Consider the following 24,569-nt stretch of genomic DNA (forward strand, 5'->3'; position numbering starts at 1 on the left):
AGATTTCGGCGGTTAACTGATGCTTGGGCAGGTGATGCATCTGCCATGAGATGGTTGCTAAATTTATCGCTATTGTTAACATGTATATCCTGTATACTCAAGAATGTATACTGTGAAATCACATTAAACGTGACTACTAGTTACAAAGTTAATGTTAGTGTCATCCATCCAAAGTTCATGGTGGATTCTTCTACTACTACCTGAGACGTTATGTTAGGGTAATCCATAGTATATATTTTGGACCCGGTTCGGTGTTGCAATGACGGATGCGATGATGTCACCACAACAAATAATAATATACTACTCTTTGTCCTGAAAGTTCTTACTGCAATGCTACATCTCATTCAGTCCTTACTTATTATTATCTTCACTCATTCACATGGTCCTGCAGCCGCATGCTGTGCCTCCGGAATTGCCCGCCGCTCATTGGCCAGCGCGGAGACCGATGCTTACCTATCGCATGCAGCTAAGGGCACCGACGACTGCGCAGAAATGCTGGCCTTTGTTTTCGCAGACCTCCAGCCATCTGGGCTGGATTTCCTTCTTCTTCATATCCTGTCGCATACCATGCGAAGCGGACAGTCATGTTTCGTCTCCCGATAGTGCGCGCGTTCTTCCGCGCATCGCCCCAGCCGGTCACGGCTCCCTCGCTCCTCTACTCTACCCGCATCCCCTCTCACATTCCTCGCTCCACACCTCTGATCCGACGTCTGTCGTCAAGAACTCGTGGGACCTCTTCAACGGTCTTCTCGCCTTCGAGACACTTTTCTCGTCAATCGCAGTCCCGGCTTTTCTCCGAGTCCGCCCGCAGCCGTGCGAAGTATAATCGATTCGAAGAACCGCAGTTTCCCAGACTCCAAGATGGCGAGCATTTGCAGCTCTGGCTCGTACTCATTGCCATCGGAGGAAGCTTCTATGTCTATAATCTGGAGACTGTGGAGGTGCGTTGCTCATACTCCATAGCCATATTCTATATGCAAAGCTAATGTTCTTCGTCCTTAGCTGACCGGCCGCACTCGATTCAACTGCGTATCCGACGAGCTCGAGAAACAGATGGGAGACCACGAATACCATGCAATCATGAACAGAGCTGAAGGCTTGATTCTACCTCCGTGGCATCATATCTCTGAAGAAGTGACCCGAGTCTTCGAGCGGCTGATCGCTCATACACCCGTCCAAGACACGAAATGGGAGGTGCACGTTATCAACGATATGTCGGAGCAGAACGCATTTGTCCTTCCGAAGTAAGGCATTCGACTATCTTTGGAATTCATACATTACACTTTTGGGATGGTTCGGCTGATGGATATATCCTACAGTGGAAAAGTATTCGTGTATACTGGCATCTTGCCGGTTTGCGGAAATGCTGATGGTCTTGCGGCGGTGCTGGGCCATGAGATCGCTCATGTGCTGGCCCATCACCAGGCTGAACGTATGAGCCATTCTGTTCCCAGTGTCATTTTGACCTATGGGCTGGTATATCTGCTTGGCGGTCTCGGACATTTCGCGTCTCAGATGTTGGATTGGTCTGTCAATTTGCCAAACACACGGGTGCAGGAGGTATTTGACTCACGGCGTTGGCTAAATAAACATAAACTAACATGTTACAGGCTGAGGCAGACAACATCGGGCTGAGTATGACATGCTTGTTATTTATTCGTAAGGTCCTACTAATCCTTGATAGTGCTAATGGCCAAGGCTTGTTACAACCCCCGTGCCGTAGTTGATTTGTAAGTAAACAGTCTCTCAACCTGCATATATCTTTGTTGTTCGAGCTAACAAGATTCAGCTGGAACCACATGCACAAGACTGAAAGAGTTCGTGTGCCTGAGTTCATGTCCACACATCCATCAGTGAGATAGTCCAACAACCCAACCCACTGGACCATGTAACTAACGACGTCATCAAAGGCATTCAACCGAATGCAATCAATGAGCGAAAGGTCATATACCAAATTCTCCAGTCCCCCTTTCAGCCATGCTAACCAAAACCACAGGCTATACAAAGCCGAATCCCTGTACGAAAACAGCGGATGCCATATGGTCAGAGGCTACAGTAAGCGCCCATCCAACCCTCAAAATTCAAGCTATAGCACTAACAACATCCTCAATCCAGTCCCTGATTTCACCGACGCAGTCGACCACTACGCAGGTCCCCAGGAGAGAGCTCCCCCTATCAGGAGCCATCATCCGAGAGGTGGTCACCATGGCAGAGGCCATCATGAACAAATCCAGCCTGGTGATAGCTCAGACGGCGATTACTTCTTCTGAAACTACCTCGGGGTAAACTAACTGTAATACTATGATGAATTCCTGTCCTTCAATCCTTTCATCCTGATACTGTGGATCGGATCCGCACAAGGCCTAGCGTGATATGAGCGATTTAGCATGTATCTATATACCTATCTCGCGTTGATTTCTCTCGGGATACTCCACTCTGCTTGCATCAAATCTCTATGGAAACTTTTTAGCTTTGAGTCATGCCATGTATCAAACACTAGCTCCTAATTGGACTGACGAGATCCTGATACCTCTCACCCCTGTAAGACGGTTAATCGGAGCCACAGCGCCGTCTACGCTTGATCGGCGAGTCGGGCGCAATGAACCACCGACGCTAAACCAGGCCTACTGTATATAGATCCTCATGTACCTACCTACCTACCTATAGACCAGCCATACAATACTCTACTTTTCCTATCATCTACATGTCTGCTCATCTACATCTACATTTACAATCACTACTCACCTGAAACCCCCCAAACCATGTCCAACCGCGTCCTAATCGCCGGCGGCGGCCTGGGCGGCCTCGCTCTAGCCCAAGGCCTCCGCAAGCACAACATCCCATTCACCGTCTTCGAACGAGACGCAAAGCAAGACTTCCGTGCCCAAGGCTACAGACTACGCGTCATGCAAGAGAACCTCCACGCCCTCCTCGTCCCCGAAATATGGTCCTTGTTCGAGAAAACTGCTGCCCTGGACGACGGTCTCCCAGGCGTAGGTGTCCGACTCGACGCACTGTCCGGGGAGCCCCTCCCCGCTGGTAGCGGTGGACCGCCGCTCGGGATCCACGGAGCCAGACCGTACACTGTGGATCGGGGGACGATGCGCGAGGTCCTCCTGCAGGGTCTTGGGGAGGAGAATGTGCAGTTCGGGAAGCGGTTCGAGCGGTATGAAGTGGGGGATGATTGTGTAATTGCGCATTTCGCAGATGGGAGTTCAGTAACGGGAGGGTTGCTCGTCGGTGCGGATGGAGCGAGGTCGCGGGTTAGAAGGCAGCTTGTGCCGTGGTATCCGTTTGTGGATACGGGGATGAGGATGATTTATGGGAAGACGGGGAACACGGGGGATGTGGAGGGGCGGTTGAATGAGTTGGCTAGGAGGGGGATGTCGCTGGCGAAGGATTTGAGGGAGGGAGCGCCGAAGACGTTGTTGTTTGAGCCGATGAGGATGCCGAGGGGTGATGTTGGAGGGATGATTAAGTTGCCGGAGGATTATTTGTATTGGGTGTTGCTGGTTCATCGGGATTTTGTGGGTATGGAGGATGAGAAGGTTCTCAGGTTGAATGGGGAGGAGTCGGCGAGGTTGTCGTTGGAGTTGTCGAGGGATTGGCATCCGTCCGTGAGGGTTTTGTTGGAGGAGCAGGATGTTGAGCAGACTTCAACGCTGAGGATGGCGTCTGTGAGACCGGATTTGCCGGCTTGGGAGACGGATTCGAGGGTCACGCTGCTTGGGGATGCGGTTCATGTTATGCCGCCGACGGGTGGGCAGGGGGTGAATACGGCGTTGAGGGATGCGGCGGTGCTGGTTGAGAGAATTGTCGAGGCGAAGGAGGTGGGTGAAGGGGATGTTGTTGCGAGGTATGAGGAGGAGATGAGGCAGTATGCGCGCGAAAGGGTCGGGTTGAGTTGGCAGGGCGGGTATAAGGCGTTTAATTTGAGGCCGTTGGAGGAGTGTGAGAGTGTTGAGTTGTCGTAATCCGGATTCTGCTTGAAATGATGTTCTGGAGTGCTTGTTGGGTGGTGCGGAGGGTGAGAGGTTAGTTATCCTGTGGAAATGTTGGAGAGGCGTGCGGAGTAAGTCTGCTGAGAGGGAAATGACATGGAAGGGCGTGGTGCTTGGCCAAGAGCCCACAACAGAAGCCTGAGCTACACCTAATACGGACTAGCGCGTAAGAATATCTACTTATGTTGAGAACATCTTAGTTATCTTCCCAATTGCTTCAACTGGCCAGCGATATATCGCTCACTTTAAGAGAGATCCTTCAGCATGCTATTATGAGTGCCACCACTTCACACTGTTCGATGCCATTCAATTATATGTCTATAGCCTGGAGCTTCGTGAATGCTAATTTTTGAATTTAATAGTCCATATTGTGACGCTAAGCTTAGCGATTTGAATGCCAATATTTGATGAATAGTGGCGATTATATCACTTGGGAAGAGATTAAATGTTTTCATGATAGGGAATATGCCACTTCACCATGCCCTTGGTTGTTTATATATATCTGCCTCTGTCTCTATTCTTCAACTTGAACCCTTACATCTTCCCTACAAGCACCGACCCCAATTATATAGAAGAGATTATCTCTCTGCTGCTCTCAGCGGCCGCGATATATCGTTTTGGTCTACTTGGTAGAGCTTTGACAGATTCTTATGATCCTTTAACATATAACGAAATCCGGTGTTGAACAACCAGACTCGAACCTAATTGAGCTACGAAAGTCTTAAAGAACGACCAAGCATCGCCATAGGCGAATAAGTGTATGTTCCGGCAGGAGGGCATCTCATTAACGAAGACCTGCATGATGCCAAAGCTTTACGAAAGAGGATGTACACCATGAGCGACTCTAGGCCTATATATTTATGTTTGACCAAACCAAACGGACACAGTCTGCAAAACCTAGCGACGAACCTTCAGACAGCCGTTAACTAATTGCGTACCTCCGGTGGTAATCATGATAATGTTGTGTCTCTTGCAATACGTCGGAAAGTAGATGGAGACAGTATTGCAGGCTCAAAGACAGAGCTGTTAGACTTCCTCAATTGATTCTATAGGTATAATTGCGAAGAATTCGTTATACTCTCGCAAACCTGAGGAGGGGATTACAATAAAGAGGTTGAACACTGATCGCTTGCTCATGCTTCGCTTTATTCCCGTCATCGACATGCATCCAAAAATCAAATGCCAGTATACTTGATGCATTCTCCTTGACGCGGTCATCCGAGCATCACATTGAAGCCATTCAAGAGCAGTAACTTACTCCCCAAGCCCTCTTTCCTCCGAACGCGTTCTTCAATCTATAGAAGTGAAGACAATCCTAAACAGCGGGGTGTCAAGGCCTAGGAGGCCTGGCTACTCAGGAAGATTCCAGATGACGTGCTGAGCATTGATATTAAAGTGGAAGGATCTTTCCACAGCCACTCGACGGTCGTGTTATTAACTGTGCCAATAGAAGTGTGGACCATGCTCACGGATTATCCGGGATACAAGTTTATTTCCCTCGTCACCTCCAATAATGGGCTTTTAAAGAAGGAGGATTTACCTCATCGTCCTGCTCAACCCCGAGGCGAGAATGAGCCGCTATCTCCTAGAAAGCCAGTTAGGTGAGGGATTGGGCCGGTACAGCTATAAGGACTTGGGGAGCCTGCTACGTCTCTCGTCGTACTCTTGATATCTGTTCGCTTCGGCACCTTCGGGACGTGGAGGTCGTTTTTACCGTGCTGCTTACTTAGTAATGAGCTATAGAAGTCTTGCGAAGACTCTGTTATATCCTCGCAAACATGTGGAGGGGATCACAATGAAGAGATGAAACAATGGTTGCTTGCCCATGCTTCGGTTTATGCCTGTCACTATTTTTCTTAGGGCCACTTCCTGAGCTACTACTGTGGTATTACCGTACCAATTTTAAATAGCCTTAGATACTTCTGAATATAATCCTAGAATATAGGCTACCACACGGCCTACTACCGAGGCTGCTATAGAGGCCAAAGAAGAGAGTGTGAGTATGATGCGGACAGAAGTTTAGCAATATGCGGGTAGAAGGGACCAGTTATAGTACCTACTGATCGTGGGGATTCTAAAGTTTACTATCTATTATCTTCTATAATATTGAGCGTAAATAAAAGTAAACTTCTTGTAATATAAAATTACTTACCATCCGAGCGTCTGACGGCACCCGACTATATTCTCAATACATGTTCACCGATGTCTCTAGCGGCTTCTTGGAAGCTGCTCGGAAACGCTTTGCACAGAGAACGTCAATCGAATATTCAGTGCTTGATATTACGCGAGACCCGTTGAGTCAGGGACTTGAGCCCGAAAGCTATGACCTTATTGTTGCAGCAAATGTGAGTACCCAGCGTGGGGTGCGGCCCAGCATCTCATGAATACATATCTAACATAGTCAGGTTATTCACGCAACGCCCTCCCTCCACGACAGTCTAACAAACATAAAGAAGCTGCTGGCTCCGGGCGGCCGCCTCTTGCTCCAAGAGACATGTGGCAGTGAGTGAACCGGTTTGTATAAGTATTGGCAGTGGTATGACTGACTCTGTCACGGATCTTGCAGACTTCATGTTGCTTGAATATGTAATGGTGAGGCTGGACAACCCTCAATTTCTCCCTTCAACCCTAATTATACGATCAATGGTTCTTATATAACGGCTTCTAACGCCTCCAGCAGGGCTTCTTACCTGGATGGTGGGTTGGAGAGAATGATCAACGTGTCGAGAAGCCATACGTAAATGTTGATCGATGGCGGAAGGAGCTACTGGACATAGGACTCTCTGGCGTGGACTTCACCACGCATCAGTTTAACGAGCCTATTGTTAACATGGCGTCTACTCGGCCTATCCCTCCAGCTGCACAGGATAATATTACGCTGCTTGTTTCGGAGCATGATAGTGGAGCTGCTACGGAGGTGTCGAGACAGTTTCGCTCTCATGGGAGCATTGTCGAGCTATGTGGATTGTATAACCTGCCACGTAATTCTCGGTTTGTGATCGTTCTCTTAGATGTGGTCTCCCCTCTACTCTATAACTTGGATGAAGAAGGCTTCCAGCAGCTCAAAGACTTTATACTAGGACTCAGCAACCACCATGTAACTTGGGTCACTAGGAGCACTCAAGTCAGCTGTCAAGATCCTCGCTACGGACTGACACATGGTTTTCTACGTTCGGTACGACAGGAATGTGTGAATGTTCCCAAGTTGTGTATATCCACCCTCGAAGTTAATCAACTGGATGATGAAGCAATACAAAATCTGGTGTCACTACAGTCCCACATTCACAAACATGAGATTTGCCATAGATGGACGGGCAGAGGTAGGGAGTATGCCTTGGTCAAGGGTGTTATACATACAGTGAGCCTTCAGTCCGTTCCGGCTACACAGGAATTCACCAAGCCGATCGACAACAAGCTCCCGAAGAAGCTCTCTCTAGAATTTATTGGTCTGTTAGATACATTGGTCTGGAGAGAGCATAGTCACAGTCTTCTTGGAGATGATGAGGTTGAAATCGACGTCCGATGTGTGGGTCTGAACTTTAGGGTATGCTCACTATTACTTCGTTACTAATTGAGTGGTCCGAACTCACACTCATGCACAGGATATTGCTATCTCATATGGCCTCTTCGGATATACTGAGGACATGGGCTACGAGGGCAGTGGGGTTGTACGTGCTGTTGGGTCAAAGGTTTTGCACCTGCGACCAGGAGACAGGGTGATGTTCGGTCACCCCGGTAGCCTATGCACCCGACGAACAATGCCGGCCAACTTCGCCCATAAGATCCCAGATACTTGGTCATTTGAGAAATCTGCAGGTCTCATAGTAGTTTATGCGACGGTGATCTGGTGTCTTGCTGTTGTTGGAGCACTCCGCAACGGTCAGGTTAGTGCACGTGAAGTTGAGGCTGTCTTTGTAGGACAAGATGGTCGTTGCTGACCATCTGTAGACGGGGCTGGTTCATTCAGCCTGTGGTGGAGTGGGACTGGCTGCAATTCGATTCTGTGAAATGAGGGGAGCTCAGGTATGTCTCATAGTTACTTTCCCCATGGAGAATGGAGAAGTTAATATGGTCTTTCCCGGTTGCAGGTTTACACTACCGTGGGCAGCGAAGAGAAGGTGCAGTATCTTGTTAATGAGTGCCATATTCCTCGCTCCCGTATTCTACTCTCGAGATACGTCGTTTCACCGTGACCTTATGCGGGAGACCAATAATAGATAATAGAGGAGTCGACATAGTTTTGAGCTCTCTTCCAGGCAAGCTCCTGCATGCCTCATGGAAGTGTGTTGCTCCAGGAGGGAAAATGTTCGATATCGGAAAGAGGGACGTCCTGGGCCATTCCATCTTGCCCTTGAACTCTTTCGACCAAGCACGATCGTTCTACACCACTGACCTACTTCAAGTCATGCAAAGCAACCTTGAGCAAGGCAAGGGAGCCACGCCCGCGTATGACCCACCTGCCGTCGTATCATTGAATGTCACATTCTCATTTAGATTGTTTCCAGAACCAAAATAGTTGAGCCATATGCAGACTTCCTTGATCGTGAAGTCGTACATGCAAATCGCATCACCTGCTTTGACGCTGCAGATGCCGCCAGCGCGTTTCGCTATATGCAAAGTGACAAACATATTGGGAAGATTGTCATTAGGATTCCTGAGGATGCTGCGGATCTGCCTACCGCCACAAGCCTCGCAACCCCCGAATAGTGCACGATACCTTGTATTCTTGTCACCTAACACGGGAACTACGGAAGCCCATAAGGGGGTTTCCGAGGAGCTCAGATGTATGGAATGCCAGCCTGTTGCGGTACAAGGAAACGTAGCAAATCTCGATGATGTGAATATTGCCATCTCCCAGAGCCCTCGAAAAATTGGCGGCGTGATCCAGCTTGCACTGGAATTTGAAGGTAAAGAGCCACAGCAGTTTCCTGTCCGTCTCTCTCTCTCTCTCTCTTACAAGCTAACTAGATACCACAGATACCACAGGACTCAGTACTGCACGACATGTTCTACGAGGACTGGCAATGCCCTCTAGCTCCTAAAGTCCACGGTACATGGAACCTCCACCAAGCACTGAGTAGCACTCCTCTGGACTTTTTCATCATGTTCGACTCCAATGCAGGCATACACGGGTCACCATCCCAAGCAAACTATGCCGCAGCAAACACGTTCCTTGTAGGATTAGCCAAGTATCGACACAGCCTGGGACAACCTGCACCAGTCCTTGGCCTGGGACCGACTGCTGAGATTGACTATGTGAGCCGACAACCCAAACTGCGGCGATACTTCGACAGCCTGGGCGTACGCTATGTGCACGAACAAGGTCTGCTAAGCGTCGTGCATCTTCTCATCAAACACAGCAGGGATCCTGCGCTGCTCCAGAACTCCGCAGTTCAAGATCCACACCACCTTTCCCTTGGAGCAATCTATAAGTTGAGATAATTCAATTGGGATAGGTTGGGGTACGGAGTATAGGGGAGGGGCTGGTTTATATTCGGAGTGCTGCGCATCATTACTGTGGTTGACAGGGCTTTGTTTACATTCAAGTTGATGAGCTCCATCTACTAAGTAGGCTACTGGTTGATAGCAATAATGTCCACGGAGTTCAACTCAGCCATGTTCATCCTGTCATGCGAGTTGAAGTAGAAATATGGGGAAAAGGTCTGAAGGGGGGGGGGTTCGCAATGCGGCATTGGCATAGGGAGTTCACTATGCGCCAGGTATGTCAAGTTAGATGATTGCACTGATTAGAGGCCACCGGATATGTTAGAGAGAGCATCATAGTCAATGTCATGTTCTTCTGGTGTCCCGTTGACAGAGCCGGGAGTAGAGAGTGAAGACGCAGTTGTTACACTATATATGGCTTTCGTAGCCTTCATGATTGTGCTGTGGGTTTAAAAGACAAATATTCGCATACAGAAAGACGGAAAGTTGTAAGATATGCCTGACAAAGCCTCACTGAAGGGGTTTTGATCGAGAAGAGGGCAACTGGAGATATATTCCGCGCTCACTTATAAGAGAGCACAAATTTAAGAGGCTGGGGAGTATGCGCCCTGTGTAGTGTTCTTACTGCCCCGGAGAACTTCAATTGATATTCTCACTGAATCTCTGCTCGTTTTGTCTCTCGTCTGCTTGTTAAACTCAATAGCGAGAGAAACCCTGCATTAAGCAACAGACATTGAAGCCTAGTTGCGAGTGGGGGGAGAAATGTGTTTGTGTATGAGACCGGGAAAAGGTCTGTGTGAACAGTTCATGTCATGTGTTAGGTGCCACGGACAGTATATGAGTAGATCAGCATGATGTGAGGTAGAAATATTATTTCCTGAGCACATAAAGTAGTGTGTTGTTGTGATGGTTTGCTCTCTAAGCAGAACAACAGAAAGAGAGCCCCTCCGGGTGCAAACCAAACAAACAACCGCCGCCAGACCGTCTCGAAGCTCCGTCGAAAATTCCCAGAACAGCTTCAGGACAGCGTCGTGGCAGTGTCCCCCATTACTACTTTTCTTAATTCTTCCCGGAACTTCAGTGGAAGGATTTTGTCATCATGTCGTTGTCTATGCCTGGTCCCTCCCAGGCTGGTCTCTTCAAGCCTGGGTATCAGAGGTGAGCGAAGCAAAACCCCCCGTGGTGGAATGTCCCGCCCCTCAGGTCCCTCGAGCATGGCGGGAGTTTCATATCAGGCACCGCCAATACTGACAATCCGGCGATGACTCGAATCATTGACTAACATCCTGTTCTTCATAGTCATGATGCCGAAGACGGTGCAGTTATCCGCAACATCGAAGCCTGCCAGGCTATCGCTCAGACCGTGCTCACGTCGCTGGGCCCGTACGGTCGCAACAAGATCGTGATTAACCACCTGCAGAAGATGATCCTCACTTCCGATGCCGCTACGATTCTGCGCGAGTTGGATGTTGTGCACCCCGCTGCCAAGTTGCTTGTGATGGCCAGTCAACAGCAGGATGCGGAGATGGGTGACGGTACCAACATGGTCATCATCCTGGCGGGAGAGTTGCTGAAGAAGGCCGAGGAATTGTTGCGGATGGGTTTGAAGACAAGTGATATCACGCAGGGTTATGAGAAGGCTCAGAACTTCGCTCTTCAGGTGCTGGAAGGTGGGTTGTTCTCGGGTTATGCGTTCTATACTACGTTCAGGGGCTACCGGTCCATTGGCTATCTTGATCGCTTCTCCCGCACTTGCTAACGTATGGATTTATCTCTAGGCCTCGAGGTCGATCGCCTGCAGGATCTTCGCTCTCAGACCGAATTGAGCAAGGCTCTCCGTACCGTTGTCGCCAGCAAGCAGTCCGGAACCGAAGACATCCTGGCCTCCTTGGTTGCCGAGGCCGTCCTCGCCGTCCTGCCCAAGAACCCCGTCAACTTTAACGTTGATAACGTCCGCGTTGTGAAGATTATGGGTGGTAGCTTGGAACAGTCCCGTGTTGTCAAGGGTATGGTCCTTGGTCGTGAGCCCGATGGTGTGGTTAAGAAGGCACAGAAGGCCAAGGTCGGTGTCTTCAGCTGCCCCATTGACATCTCTCAGACCGAGACCAAGGGTACCGTGCTCCTGAAGAACGCGCAGGAGATGTTGGACTTCTCGAAGGGTGAGGAGGAGCGTCTGGAGGCGGCCATCAAGGAGCTTTACGACTCCGGCCTTCGTGTCCTTGTTTGCGGTTCCACGATCGGTGATCTCGCCATGCACTACCTGAACCGTTTCAACATTCTTGTCATCAAGATTTTGTCCAAGTTCGAGCTGCGCCGTCTCTGCCGCGTGGTCGGTGCTACTCCTCTCGCTCGTCTGGGTGCTCCTATGCCCGATGAGATGGGTTCTATCGACGTCGTCGAGACCACTGAGATTGGTGGAGACCGTGTCACTGTTTTCCGTCAAGAAGATTCCAACGCTGTTACTCGCACATCTACCATCGTCCTGCGTGGTGCCACCCAGAACCACCTGGATGACGTCGAGCGTGCCATTGACGACGGTGTCAACGCCGTCAAGGCCATCACTAAGGACCCCCGTCTGGTTCCTGGCGCCGGTGCTACCGAGATTCAGCTTGTGGAGAAGATCTCTGCGTTCGCCGATCGCACCCCCGGATTGCCCCAGCACGCTATCCGCAAGTACGCCGAAGCCTTCGAGGTGATCCCTCGTACTCTGGCGGAGTCCGCTGGCTTGGACGCTACTGAGGTTCTTTCTCGTCTCTACACTGCCCACCATCACACGAGCGCCAACGGCGAGTCGTCAGAGGAGTCGGAGGAAGAAGGCAGTTCCGAGGAGGAGCCTTACTGGACTACTGGTGTCGATCTGGAGGTGGGACCTTCTTCGACTGGCACTCTTGACACTGTGGATGAGGGTATTCTGGACTTGCTGGCATCTAAGAGCTGGGCCATTAGACTCGCGAGTGAGTCCGCCCGGACAGTCCTCAGTGTCGACCAGATCATCGTTGCTCGACAGGCGGGTGGACCCAAGCCCCCGGGTCCCAACCCCAACTGGGATGAGGACTAAATGTGAGGCGTTGGAGAGCGGTATATTCAATGTGGTCTAAAACTCAAAATGTGATATAGACACGATAATCATGAACGTCAACTAACCCGGCATGTCCGGGAGTGTATAATGCTTTGTGTGGTAGTATTGGTAGCAATATTGCTCATGTGGATCCTTTGGGCCGACTAGGGTATATCAGATTCAATTATGAATTTGCAGTAGATAATTGTAATTATGTGTAGATCTTCCCTAACACTCATCATAGCAAGAGTGTATACTTGTATAAGCAGCAGCACTGATAGGCGGGCGGTCAGTCGCATCACGTGACGTGACTGGATTTTCCGGGCCGACGCTCGACTTTCTTTTCCCGCAAAGGCCTTCTTCGAGCAATTCGATATCTTGAGCAGCTTCATTTCCTTGGTCACCCTCCCCTCACGGTCCTACGTCTCTCCCTGTTTCCGTTCCGTTCGCCCTCATCTCCCGTCCATCATGTCCGTTTCCGCCCAGGCCGCAGCTCGCTGCTGCAGACAGATCGTCCGCCCTACCGCCTCTCTGCGCCTTGCTCCCACGACATACCTGTCCCAGCGCACACTCAGCCGGAGATGGCAATCCACTGAGGCGGAGGCTGCTGCTGCTCCTGCCAACCCCAAGATCACCCAGATTGTCGACCAGATCAGCCAATTGACCCTGTTGGAGACCGCCGACCTCGTCTCCACCCTGAAGGTGCGTTGTTTTGCTATCCCGGATCTGTGTCGCAAACTCCGCATCGTGCCCATTTCAGGCTGTATCCCATCCAACGTGGTGGATTGACACTCATCGAATCACATTGAGCTCGATACTGACATGCACGTTGTCATTCTAGACCCGCCTGAACATCCCCGACCTCCCCGTTGGCGGTTTCGCCATGGGCGCTGCTCCCGCCGCTCCCGCCGCTGCTGAGGAAGAGGAGGCTGCTCCCGCCCAGCAGGAGAAGACCCTGTTCAACCTGAAGCTCGAGTCCGTCGACGCCTCCTCCAAGGCCAAGGTCATCAAGGAGATCAAGACCCTCCTCGGCCTGTCCCTGGTCGACAGCAAGAAGTTCGTCGAGTCCGTTCCCAAGGTCCTGAAGGAGTCTGTGCCCAAGGAGGAGGCCGAGAAGATCGTGGAGACCCTCAAGGCCGTGGGCGCCAAGGCCACTATGGACTAAACTGGGACCTATATACTACTCTCTGCTTTCGGGGACTTTTTTTTAATGCTACCGGGTCACCCTAAGCTTTCATCTTTCCACAACCCCTCCTCCGTTCTGAGCGGATGAGCGGAGGGGGTGGGAAAGGAAGAGGGAGAGGCTACCTGGATGGTCTGGACGTTGTGATTGGACTGCATCTCATCATGCTGGAGTTTTGTCTCGCACCACCCTTTTTTTTCTCTATTCCGTCATGTATTGTCTGTGTGTGTTTTTATCCTATCTCTTTTCTTTTCTCCGTCATATATCTCTTAAGACTGTTCTGATATAAACCGGAAAGCGGGAAAAAGGCGGGCGAGTGTACATTATTATCGCATTGAATGGACAATGTTGAAACAAGCTGGAAGGGGGATCTTTTTTTTTTTTGGCGTGCAAAGCCCCCACGGGGGACGTCATGCGCACTGGTAGATCTGTCGCTTGGACGATCGGTCCTAGGAGAGCTGTCAAACCACCACCTCGCCCATATTTCGTAGCTATAATCTCCTCTTCATACAACCCGAGACTCATCTCTCTGAGCCATATCAAACAACTACAATGCTACGACAATTGTCATTACTGATTGCAGTAAACCCATGAACCGACGGGCCAGGAACGAACCATGAGAATTTCCCTGCGGAGCCACGGCGCGCGCCCGACTTTTGGCTCCGCCCGGCGAACTGTACTAGCCTTCATTGCAGCGTGACTTGCACCTTCTATACTGCCATTTCTTTTTCTATTTTAGCAACAGTGAAGAGAAGTGCAATTGTGCTCTATTGTGATTACTGTCATTTCTAGATTTGGTGTACTGCTCTGCTACTGTCTTATCAATACTTCGAGCTTGAATGATGTACTAAACTTGGGTCATTATATATTTGAACCTCCTAACGACCGTGGAGCCAGCTCTCATAGAGCTGAACGTCCTAACACTAAAGGAGGTGTACTATGACCGTTAGTAAGTACTATTACTTCCAATCACTACTGGTAGGCATGGCGTACAAAGGGCGTGACAATTACCACACTTATTACGTGGTGGTGTTGTTGTTGTTGTTGTTGTTGTTGTTGTTGTTGTTGTTGTTGTTGTTGTTGTTGTTGTTGTTGTTGTTGTTGTTGTTGTTGTTGTTGTTGTTGTTGTTGTTGTTGTTATTTGATCAAAATTTGTTGTTCTACTACCAGGGTAGATGATAGTTCTCCATTACACTAGTATTACGGATTCAGATTCCAGTTAACCACAATTCATCAGTAGGGAAGAGATGGGGAATATGCAACATTTGGACATCTATGTATAGAACTTTATGTCTCTTTGCAGCAATGACTGGTGACATATTTTCCTGTCTATTCCTTGCATCAACATAAATACCAACTAACAGCCTGCATCTCTTTCACCTGAGTGCCCTATCCAAACTCCATATCTCATCAATATAACCTAGTAACAGTATCATATATATACTTTCATAGCCATCTTTCCAGAAGCCAAATTCGAGCGTTGATATCAATGAAAGAAAAAAGAATCATGATTTGCAAGCGGCCGAGGGGGGAGAGAGACACTGGAGGGGGGAAGAGAAGAAAAAAGGACATGAAGCAGATCAAACCAATTCGTAAGAACCCCGACCAGCGCTGCGTTCACTCATTCATCTGTACCTTATCCATTCTCGCTGTCAAGTCACCTCCGTCGACCCTTGCCTTTCCCCTTTCCCCTGGTCTTGAGTTCGACGAATCCTAATTCCTTAAGACCCTCTGTGAGACGCGATGAGTCTCGCATCCCGGGGAAGTCTTTGGCAGGGTAGACTTTAAACGGATCGGACCACACTTCAGCAAGGACGGGCATCGATTGACCCGTGTCCTCAACTAGGCCCCAATTCATAAGACGGAACTGTAAGCGGTACAGTCCAGCTGTACGTACGGAGAGATCAGAGAATATGAAGAATGCTGCCGGCTGTTGGGCTCCCTTAGAGGTTGATGGAGCAAGTTGGGCTCTTCGTTCCGGTAGGTGATAATCAAATGTTGATGGATGATTTGGGGCAGTTGTTGGATCAGGATCTTCATCGACAAAGAAAGGCGAGACGAATGCTTTGCCCGAAAGCAATGGTGTAGATTGGCCGGGAGCAGTTCCGAGACGGTCCTCTCGAAGGGAACTATCACCATCCATGTCGGACGAAATCGATCCTCGCGTTTCGGGAACCAGGAAACAGCCAACGGTAAAGCGCGGATCTTGGAGGATATCGATATCATCTGATGTGTTGGGGTCAAAGTCCGTTAATAGCAGCTGCAGAATTGGAGGTGGGTCTACAGGGCGGCGGTCTCGGTCTCCGGCACCACAAGCCCGGGCTGCGAGGGGCTGTTGTCGAATGAAGAGGTGATAGCGTGATGTCGTGGAGGTTCTTCGTGGCGGAGGTGATGGGGTTGGAGAATGGTGAAGCAATCTTTCAAATCCAGAAGGCATGCTGGACGTGGTGTGTCGCTGATGCTGTTGTGCCTGGGTTTTTATGGGTGGTGCGAGCGCTGGATACATTGCCGAGCTCTCCTCAGAGTGAACGGGGCTTGGAAAGGTCGCCGAGCTGCTACTGTACCTGTATAAACCCTATTAGCACAATGGTTCTTAAGGGAGTTACGAAGCACCACAGCTCGAGGCGAAATAGCGGGAGTATGCACATTTGACCAAGATCATGGTATCATAACTCCAGGCAGATAAGACTAGGGCCTCTTTTAAAGAAAGAAAGGGGTTTATGCTGAGACTCCACATCATTTGTCCGCGTCCCGGAAATAGAACCAATAGAACCGCGACTGTAACTGGGGGAATCCTGATAAGGGCTAGAGACAGAGGTTGAAGCGGAGGCATACTCCGTGCCTCTCATGGCATTTGACCTTTGGGCCCCATACTGAGGAAAGACACTATGATTGGCAACCGGTATTGGCGAAGGGTTAAATTTGGGGTCTGCGAGGCTGTCCCAAGTTCTGCCGTGATAGGAAGCCCTGGAGTTTGATCCGGGATACATATAAGTCGGAGCGTAGCCCTGATTGTCAGGATAGAGGAAGCGTGGGGGATCTTCCAGAGTGTGGAATCGATTTGGCATCGTCAACATCTGGTGATCATCACCAGCGGCGTAGGATCTTGCATCCGACGGTTGACCACTGGATGCGGGATACATCCATTGTGGTAGCGGGGTTCGAGACATCTATGCAATTTGCGCGGACGTCCGGGGGTCCGTACAATTTTTTTCTTTCTTCTAGGACCTGCTCTCGCTGTTTCGTAGAGTGCCAAAGGCTGATCTCCCGTTGTGTTCGCGGGCTAGGCATCCACAATAGGGAACGTCAAAATGGTCAAGCAAGGTTTGGTCAACTTAGAAGAAAAGGTGGAATGAGACCCGATATGGGAAGAACAATCGACAGGGATCAGAAGCCCGCTGGGACAAATTGGCCATGTACTACGTAACGGTATACCCAGCGCCAAAGATTTTCCAGAGTTCACAGATTAACTGTGTGCGGTAGGTTTTAAGATGCTTCCTTTAAGGCCAAAGGTGCAAATAACATGACCTGACGTGGGCGGTTGTTCCAACCTACCGAAGTAGCTGGCTGAGGTGATATGCATATGTTAGCTCTCTTTGATGATTTTCAAAGGCAGACCACAAAGCAATTGTCTGAGGAGGGTCCCGAAGCACGGAAAAAGGTAGTCAAGACGAAGGAGGAAAAAAAAAGGGGACTGCCCACCTCTGCCCAACCAGATCGTAGCACGACTCACACCGGCGCGCAAGTAGCGGCAAGGCAAGCAACTGGAGTAGTGACCCTGTAGAAACGTGAAGTAAGCGTGTCTGATGACCACCCCAGAAGGAGGAAGAATGGCCAGGAGCGTGGTACTAACCCTAAGCCAAGCAGTAAAATAGCAAGTGTTTATTGGCACTTTATAGTTGCCTGTGGCCGTGCAAGAAAAGAAATGGATCTGGGGAAACGGGTTGGTCGATGCTTTTGTGAGAGCCTGTGCGTGCCCACTGCGTATGTGTGTGGCATTGTGAAAAATTCAGACATGCAGCAACACTGCGTCCCTGACAGGATCCGGCCGTGTATATCCCCGAATCTTAGAAATCTTTATTCCATCATGAGTTTCTCCGATATCCCAAATTTCCGTATTTAACAAAAGAAGCGTAGGTTTTGCTAGTGCCCAGTGTGTTGGTCTGTACACTGTCCGGAACTTTGCGCGACCATCGCAATTACTAGTAAGGTTCCAGTCGACGAGCCACTTCTGTTATGGGTCCCTTTGGGTTCTGCAGACGACGCAGTATGACGGCCTTGCGGAAAATCATTGGCCAAAGCAATAAACGACTGACCCTGATATGCCGTGGGCATCTCGTATTCGTCGAAGTGGTAAGTAGTATCATAAGGAGGGACTATCTTTCTTGCGATGGCCAATAACGGAATAGGATCCCGTATATGCAACGAATCGCTTGCTAAGTGCCTAGTCAAAGGCGTGAACTGTGTTTACCAAGGCGCCCAATTATTACCCACTTCCCGGGGAACTAGGGCGATCTGCTGCCGAAGGATTTAATATTTAAATGCGCGATGATCTGGAAACCCAGCAGGAACCATCGGGTGAGATGTTCGACTCCGTGATCCAGGTTTCAACGAGTGAGCGGCGACAAGCCAGGAAAGAACAGGGAATAAAAGCGCAGATCGACTCTAATCGACCACTTGATTGGCAAGAATATTATTCCATGTACGCCGTAAGCCGTGCAGTTCAGATTGCTGGGATCGCTATCCGTGGTCGCTATCATCGTTAGATACTCTGCAGCCCGTCCACGCAATGCAACTAGATGGGCCTCCAGCAGCTGATCGGTGCAAGGAATGAATGGTCTATACTGATGATTTGCGAGCCTCGGCGTTCCCGGCACAGACCTGTCCTGCAGCTCGGAAAGGAAGTAGGAAAAAGGAAGATGGTGCTGCAAGATTCGTAGAGAAACGGCTAGAAAACTGTATAGTGGAGTCCAGATCTGGACTCTCACCGTTGTTTTCAACTATCGACCATATACAGAGCACTATTCCTGGAAGGGTGTGATGATAGATGTCGCCCATGAACCCCCGGGACAATTATTGAGCTTGGGACAAGGGCCATTGACCGCAAAAGCCGGACACGGCCGTCGGGGATCTTTCCGTACGCTAGGCGAATACGGCTGTTCAGCTGCTTAGTGTCGGGACCGCGAACTCCATCCGACAATGTTCAGGTTACTTTTGTGCCCACGTCTTTAGCATGAAACCAGGGCCCTGCATACTGAGCTTGTTGCATGCCTAAGCCAGGAGCATCTTTAAGAGAGCAAACAAGGATGAATATGGAGTATGGTGGTGGGCGTGTCCAGCCCCCGTTCTCCCAGGCCTGCGAGTATTGCCGATTTGTCATTGCTGGTCGTGGATACCGGGGTCTTTTGCACGGGCCGTTTCGAATCTAAGACTATTTTATAGTGAGCTTTTCTCCGCAACAACCATCGAGTTCGCTGATCATTACTGGTCCAGAAGAACACCAGACCACAAATGATAAACCAAGCGGGCCAATTGGTTAGATAATTTGCAATAACGGAACTACAGGGGAGAAAAGAAGAAGGGAGGCGAGCTGGCTTACTTCTGGTGGGGACCTCAAAAACCACTTCCACTTCTGATCTCAATGAAGCCCGAGAAACCCGTTGAGTGCGCTTCGTATTTCCTGTAGTGAGATCCTGGGACATATTCATTCACACATTGTGGCTAAGGTACAGGGTATGATGCCTATCCTTGCAATGGAAGATCGATCGGTGGTCACCGCCACATATCACACTGGATGTTTCATCTCAGCTGATTTGTGTTATCGTAACCCCCTCTGGTGCTGCGGGGAAGAAATCCTAGTCGGCGACAGAAGTACTTTTCGTGCATTAGCCCTGTAACAACTGTTCACCATTCCCTCTTGGGGGGACGGGCTACTGTATGTGTGGTTGCCTTGCCGACAACCATGAATGATGTGTCACATCCTTGACTGTTGAATGACTTGATCGATGGCCAGAATTGGCTGGATGCTGATGAGTCAACAACCACCGTCAGACAGATGGAACTATTACCGAGTACCGACACGCCTATGCAGCGTTCTATTTCCTGGAATCCGGGTGTACCTCATGCACACTAAGGGTATCCAGTGTCCACCCTTCTGTGTTCCTACCCAGGTAGTCATGGGTCTGGCCTTTTGGAATCCCGGAAGCTGCAATTGTAGTGCTGTGGCTAGTGTGTAGATTGGGTGCTACGGCGATGATCCTGTTCGTGCGTCATGACCGTCCACAGGTAGTGCATAATCGTGAGCTTCTTGCTTATTCCTAGGAGTTTCCTCCGGGGGAGAATTTCCTCCACTCTGTTTTTTTTTTCTGTCCATCGCCGATATGGATATTCTCTTTAGTTGGGACTAATGGAGGCATGGGTCGGACGCTGAGGTCGGATGCCAATTAACGCTGCGCGTTGCCAGCCACACTCCATTTGCCTATAGAAGGCAACTAGGACGGAGAACCCGTGTAGGAAGCGAATCACGGAGATACTCCTTGAGTAAACTATCGCCAGAGGCAACCATAGGAAAAGATTTGTCAGGAACCGAAGGTATTATTCGACCAGCAGTCTGCACGCATGCGGTTCATTTCAAGGGAAGGCTGGAAATGAGTGACTTACGGGGAAAGAAGGGCGTTTCTCCGATTGGGCCAAGGGAAAAGTCCGTGGGAATCGGAGATCTCCAGTTTGCAAGAGAGCGGAGGAGTCGCTGCGATCTCGTCGACCTGTCGATTGCCGCATTACGAAAAGGAAGGGGGGATCAAGTGACTTGGCCCAACGTTCGCCTTCCGCCGCCGTATAGCAGCTGCTCCCGGCAACCCAACCGCAATACTATTCTGCCCTCCAGCCAGCTCAATCTTCCCTTTACCATTCCACGCATCTTAATTACATTAGCCACTCGCCAATCCTACTGAAACCGCTCCATATGATGGTACTATATCTACAGATATGACAAATCATGATACATGAAAAGAAAAACACACCAGGCAAGTTGATACCAATAGAGTGTGGGAATGCGGCCACTAAATCTTAGACAAACCTTACCTATAGACATACTACCTAACTAACTAACAAGTATGTGCCCTCCGGTCTCACCGGATGATTTGAGTGCCCAAGGTTCTGGCCGAAGTACGGGCCGCCCGCCTCGCGTCGAGACAGCCTTTGGGCTCTACACGCCAGCGACACTTTGGGTTCTGAAATATTCCCTGGGCGGCTCATGCAAGAATGCCTTTCTTTTCGACCACAGCATACAATTGAAGAGATGAAGGATATGGATCGATGCTTTCTGTCTTCGTTGGGGCCGTTTCTTGGAGAAAAAGCAAAAGAGCACACCGAATCCTGGACGCATCACCTCCCCTGCTAGGGCGACGTGGAAGCCTCGATCGCGAACTAATGGCGCAACCCTGCAAGAGAAGAAGATCTTCGAAATCTTACGGGTCGATGGATTATCGACCTTCCTAATTAGTCTACTAATCTGCGTCGACAAAGGGCTGCTGCGAGCAAGGGAGCCAGGATACCCTGACTCTCGAAGCTGGCAAGCTTGCCTTGGCTTCCAGTTGTCCGCACTGACCTTGCACCTGAACCTAGGATATCCTGGCTGTCTCTTCGTTTTGTCTTGCGGTACCCTGCGTGTGCTCTTAGCGCGGGCCACAGCAACTTGCACACTTGAAACTACTCCGAACAGACGGGATGATCCTTGTCTAGGAGGCATTTGTATTGTACGTACGCTCTGAATCGACTTGGAAATTCGTACATACATGGAAGTTTCTTTGTATAATCGATTGTCTCAGCATTATACCCAAATTTAACCTTGAGAAGGTGAGCCAACCGCTAGCAACGTACTTACAACCTTACAGCATGCTGTGTGGGATATGAAGTGACAGTCAGAGACCGCTAGAAATCCCATTGCACTGATAGGGCACCAGAGAAGGCAGCAATGGTATTATTGAATCTTTTAAACCAGTCACCAGAATGTGCTGCAGGCTACCCAAACGGTGAAAAGTAAAATCATGTTGTGCTAGAAGCATATCAGCAATCGGTATCCTTCGTGTCTTGAGGGTTTGCTCACCTAACCTTCATTGTGGTGACACGGAATACTGACGTAATATGAGACAGAAAGTTGCAAGGGGCTTCAGCTCACCTGCCAGATAATGTTATCTGACATTGAGCAGGCGGTAGAGCACACGATCAAACCATGGGACCATGTCTCGCCCACCGTCCATCCGAAAGGTATTGACGTGGCTTACGTGACATGAAGCCGTGCTCTCGGATTTGGCCGATAGCATGGTTCTTTGCTGGTGAAAGTGCATCACGTTCGGGCTCTCCGTTGGAACAATATGTAATCTTAGCAGATACTAGTTACATTGCATAGTTTCTGCCGCTGATGTCGAGAGATTGTGGTCATGCAAGATGAGGACTGCTAAGGATGATGCTGGCTTCCCCGGAGTCTTAGCTGGCTAAGCATAACCTTCTGGTGTTAGCAAGAGAGTGCATCACGAATCGCTGTGGCTATGCTGAACATGTCCACCAAGCTGCATGTATGGGGTATGCAACAGATGCTATTAGGCTGCAAGTTTGATAGCTACTTCCCATAGGGGGAAATAAGGCCTTGAGGCGGACACACTTTGCGAGATGCAATATCCGGCAGAGCTATTATGAGCTTCTTCAAGGGTAAGTCTTCGATGGTAATTGCCGAAAATCCATCGTATCAAAAAGAGGCTATTTGTGCTGAGCAAGTACTTAGAAGCTCGATGCTTATGTACACTAGTGACCAACAAGGGAAGCAATTATAGCATCAGGTCCGGGCTTGGATCTTCCTCGATGTAATAATGCATAGACGCATTACCAATAAAAGATATCAGATCACCCTGAGAAGTTGGCGCCGTATCACCACGAAGAGAGACGGTGGTGATTGCCTCAATACCAGATCGCGCTCGTGCAGCTCGTGACTCCATGCGACCCTCGATAGGCCTGTCGCTTGGTCCAACGTATACAGCGATGAGCTGGCCATAGACACGATCCCACGCAATCATATGCTCGGTCTCTTCCCAAGGATTATCATGGCTTGGATCCTGATCATGTGGACATCTGGTTCTCCTTGCCAAACGACCAAGCTGCATCACATGAATGGAGCGCTCGAGAGGGGATCCACTGCTATCGCAGCTGACACGGACTAAGCCTAACGTTGAAGGTGTCCATGGCTCAGTACCCTCTTTCCCAGCAGATGGAGAGGCCCCCGAACACTGAACTGGAGAATATCGGGGAAACCAGGCATACTCCAAATCCTGACCTTCAGTTGATGGCAAAGATACAGGGATAACGTCTCCCTCGTGTTCTTCAAGCAGTTCTGCAATCTTGCCGAGATCTGTCGCTGACCTGGAGCATCCGGAGGCGTTGATTTCGGTGATCAAGCGTGCAACGCTCTCATAGCCTGTGCTGTCACCATCGATATTGAAGAGAGGTATATCAGATATTATCGAGTGCGGATCACTTATATTCGTGTGATAGGGGCCTTCAGAATCCCAACTGAGACCCAGCTTGTGCTCGATCTGTATTAATTGGGCCTCAAGAAGCTTCAAGTACTCTTTCTCACCTGCCATCCGAGGTAACAGAGGACCAATAACTTCTGAGTCAAGTAGCATGTTGACGTCTTTGAACTCGGAGATACCAGGAAGCATATCCTGGGAATGCTTCGACACTTCTTGCAAGTAATCCATAGCTCGGAGAACATCACCACTTTCCATCAGAGTCACTATACAAGAGTACATACATTGGTACATTTCAGGGGAAGCGCTTGGCGAAAGTCTCCACATTGCTTGCCTCCAGACTTCAGATAGAAGGTCTCTGCTCCGCAATTTCGCGAGTAAACAAAGGTAATGCCCACGATGCATTGCTGGGCCGGCAGAATCGCCCCAGGACAACAGATCGTGAAGGTTTTTCTTCCTTCGTTGCTTGCCTCCCTCAATCAATTCCAGTATCGCGTCCGTATCGATAGTAACCTCACGGAATCTCTTATAGTGAAGGGCATTGAGGAGCGCATTCACTATAGACGCACTTGCGAGGCTGTCCAGGGGCCACAGGCCAACGGAAAGGTACCCATCCAGAAACCTTTCAAGAGCCGGCGCAGACAATGAGAGTGCAGCATAGTACATCCCCAAAAAGTAGAGATTACTCGTACGCGGTAGTCTCAATTTCTCCAGTCTTGTGATGATAGCATTGAGCGCCGTGAGAATCTCGCCGTAGGAATTCTTTCGCTGGCAACGATTCAGCGCTTTCGCTAAAAGGGCGCAGGATTGTGTCTGTAAAAGTAGACTGCCTTCTGTTTCATTTACAGTTCTTTCAATGAACACCTGTAAGTGACGCAGGTTTCGTACGTCATGTTTCAGGGCTTTGACCGATGCGATTTCATCGGGGCTTTGTGGTTCTCGACCAGAAGAGCTCCAAAAAGGTGGTGGTAGAGACACCAAGGGCCAATCACCGAGAAATATATCCGAGAGGTGTTTGTCAAGCTCAGGATTGGAGACATCATTGTGAGAAGGTTTCGTGGTACCTGTCAGAGCGAACCTGACCAGGTGGGACGGAGTGGGCTCGGTATATGAAGCTCTCGAATTGACGTCGATGGAGACATGGCGGCCCAGCGAAGGTGAAATATGGAACGACCTCAATGCCCGCCGCCGTGATAGCACACACAGGTGAGAGTATAGTGACATAGATTTCGACTACTTCTAGGCATCAAGGACACATACAATTGACAGAGTGGAGGCGGTCTTCAATGGGCATCAGTGATAATCCGGGGTTGGGAAAGTGGAGATGGCAGCGGGTGGATAAAGCATAATAACGCCCG

General features: G+C 49.7%; 11 protein-coding genes across 11 annotated transcripts; 8 read left to right on the forward strand and 3 right to left on the reverse strand.

The window, feature by feature from the left end:
- Positions 1 to 584: 584 nt before the first annotated feature.
- Positions 585 to 2,270, forward strand: AKAW2_30268S (M48 family metallopeptidase; the record flags this gene model as incomplete). The annotated part of the gene is made up of 9 exons (XM_041686762.1): positions 585 to 941; positions 1,003 to 1,244; positions 1,320 to 1,560; positions 1,611 to 1,635; positions 1,685 to 1,730; positions 1,790 to 1,853; positions 1,911 to 1,942; positions 1,997 to 2,055; positions 2,116 to 2,270. The coding sequence occupies 9 exons, from the start codon at positions 585 to 587 to the stop codon at positions 2,268 to 2,270; spliced, it is 1,221 nt and encodes a 406-aa protein (XP_041540715.1).
- A 492-nt stretch (positions 2,271 to 2,762) lies between these two features.
- On the forward strand, positions 2,763 to 3,974 carry AKAW2_30269S (FAD-dependent oxidoreductase; the record flags this gene model as incomplete). The annotated part of the gene is made up of 1 exon (XM_041686763.1): positions 2,763 to 3,974. One exon carries the CDS (start codon positions 2,763 to 2,765, stop codon positions 3,972 to 3,974), a length of 1,212 nt encoding a protein of 403 aa, XP_041540716.1.
- A 2,219-nt stretch (positions 3,975 to 6,193) lies between these two features.
- On the forward strand, positions 6,194 to 8,194 carry AKAW2_30270S (uncharacterized protein; the record flags this gene model as incomplete). Its single annotated transcript, XM_041686764.1, has 8 exons — positions 6,194 to 6,346; positions 6,407 to 6,503; positions 6,568 to 6,593; positions 6,679 to 7,098; positions 7,186 to 7,545; positions 7,604 to 7,885; positions 7,950 to 8,024; positions 8,090 to 8,194. The coding sequence occupies 8 exons, from the start codon at positions 6,194 to 6,196 to the stop codon at positions 8,192 to 8,194; spliced, it is 1,518 nt and encodes a 505-aa protein (XP_041540717.1).
- Positions 8,195 to 8,304: 110 nt separating this feature from the next.
- AKAW2_30271S (uncharacterized protein) lies at positions 8,305 to 8,708 on the forward strand (the record flags this gene model as incomplete). The annotated part of the gene is made up of 2 exons (XM_041686765.1): positions 8,305 to 8,447; positions 8,507 to 8,708. The coding sequence occupies 2 exons, from the start codon at positions 8,305 to 8,307 to the stop codon at positions 8,706 to 8,708; spliced, it is 345 nt and encodes a 114-aa protein (XP_041540718.1).
- A 79-nt stretch (positions 8,709 to 8,787) lies between these two features.
- Positions 8,788 to 9,443, forward strand: AKAW2_30272S (uncharacterized protein; the record flags this gene model as incomplete). The annotated part of the gene is made up of 2 exons (XM_041686766.1): positions 8,788 to 8,931; positions 8,979 to 9,443. The coding sequence occupies 2 exons, from the start codon at positions 8,788 to 8,790 to the stop codon at positions 9,441 to 9,443; spliced, it is 609 nt and encodes a 202-aa protein (XP_041540719.1).
- Positions 9,444 to 10,545: 1,102 nt separating this feature from the next.
- CCT8 (chaperonin-containing T-complex subunit CCT8) lies at positions 10,546 to 12,504 on the forward strand (the record flags this gene model as incomplete). Its single annotated transcript, XM_041686770.1, has 3 exons — positions 10,546 to 10,604; positions 10,746 to 11,116; positions 11,225 to 12,504. 3 exons carry the CDS (start codon positions 10,546 to 10,548, stop codon positions 12,502 to 12,504), a joined length of 1,710 nt encoding a protein of 569 aa, XP_041540720.1.
- Positions 12,505 to 12,972: 468 nt separating this feature from the next.
- Positions 12,973 to 13,669, forward strand: AKAW2_30274S (mitochondrial 54S ribosomal protein bL12m; the record flags this gene model as incomplete). The annotated part of the gene is made up of 2 exons (XM_041686771.1): positions 12,973 to 13,206; positions 13,346 to 13,669. The coding sequence occupies 2 exons, from the start codon at positions 12,973 to 12,975 to the stop codon at positions 13,667 to 13,669; spliced, it is 558 nt and encodes a 185-aa protein (XP_041540721.1).
- Positions 13,670 to 15,344: 1,675 nt separating this feature from the next.
- On the reverse strand, positions 15,345 to 16,124 carry AKAW2_30275A (velvet factor family protein; the record flags this gene model as incomplete). Its single annotated transcript, XM_041686772.1, has 1 exon — positions 15,345 to 16,124. One exon carries the CDS (start codon positions 16,122 to 16,124, stop codon positions 15,345 to 15,347), a length of 780 nt encoding a protein of 259 aa, XP_041540722.1.
- Positions 16,125 to 16,353: 229 nt separating this feature from the next.
- Positions 16,354 to 16,857, reverse strand: AKAW2_30276A (uncharacterized protein; the record flags this gene model as incomplete). The annotated part of the gene is made up of 1 exon (XM_041686773.1): positions 16,354 to 16,857. One exon carries the CDS (start codon positions 16,855 to 16,857, stop codon positions 16,354 to 16,356), a length of 504 nt encoding a protein of 167 aa, XP_041540723.1.
- A 3,477-nt stretch (positions 16,858 to 20,334) lies between these two features.
- On the forward strand, positions 20,335 to 20,640 carry AKAW2_30277S (uncharacterized protein; the record flags this gene model as incomplete). The annotated part of the gene is made up of 1 exon (XM_041686774.1): positions 20,335 to 20,640. One exon carries the CDS (start codon positions 20,335 to 20,337, stop codon positions 20,638 to 20,640), a length of 306 nt encoding a protein of 101 aa, XP_041540724.1.
- A 1,872-nt stretch (positions 20,641 to 22,512) lies between these two features.
- On the reverse strand, positions 22,513 to 24,435 carry AKAW2_30278A (uncharacterized protein; the record flags this gene model as incomplete). Its single annotated transcript, XM_041686775.1, has 1 exon — positions 22,513 to 24,435. The coding sequence occupies one exon, from the start codon at positions 24,433 to 24,435 to the stop codon at positions 22,513 to 22,515; it is 1,923 nt and encodes a 640-aa protein (XP_041540725.1).
- Between the last annotated feature and the right edge of the window lie 134 nt (positions 24,436 to 24,569).

Source organism: Aspergillus luchuensis, chromosome 3 (genome assembly GCF_016861625.1).
Source record: "Aspergillus luchuensis IFO 4308 DNA, chromosome 3, nearly complete sequence".
NCBI lineage: Eukaryota > Fungi > Ascomycota > Eurotiomycetes > Eurotiales > Aspergillaceae > Aspergillus > Aspergillus luchuensis.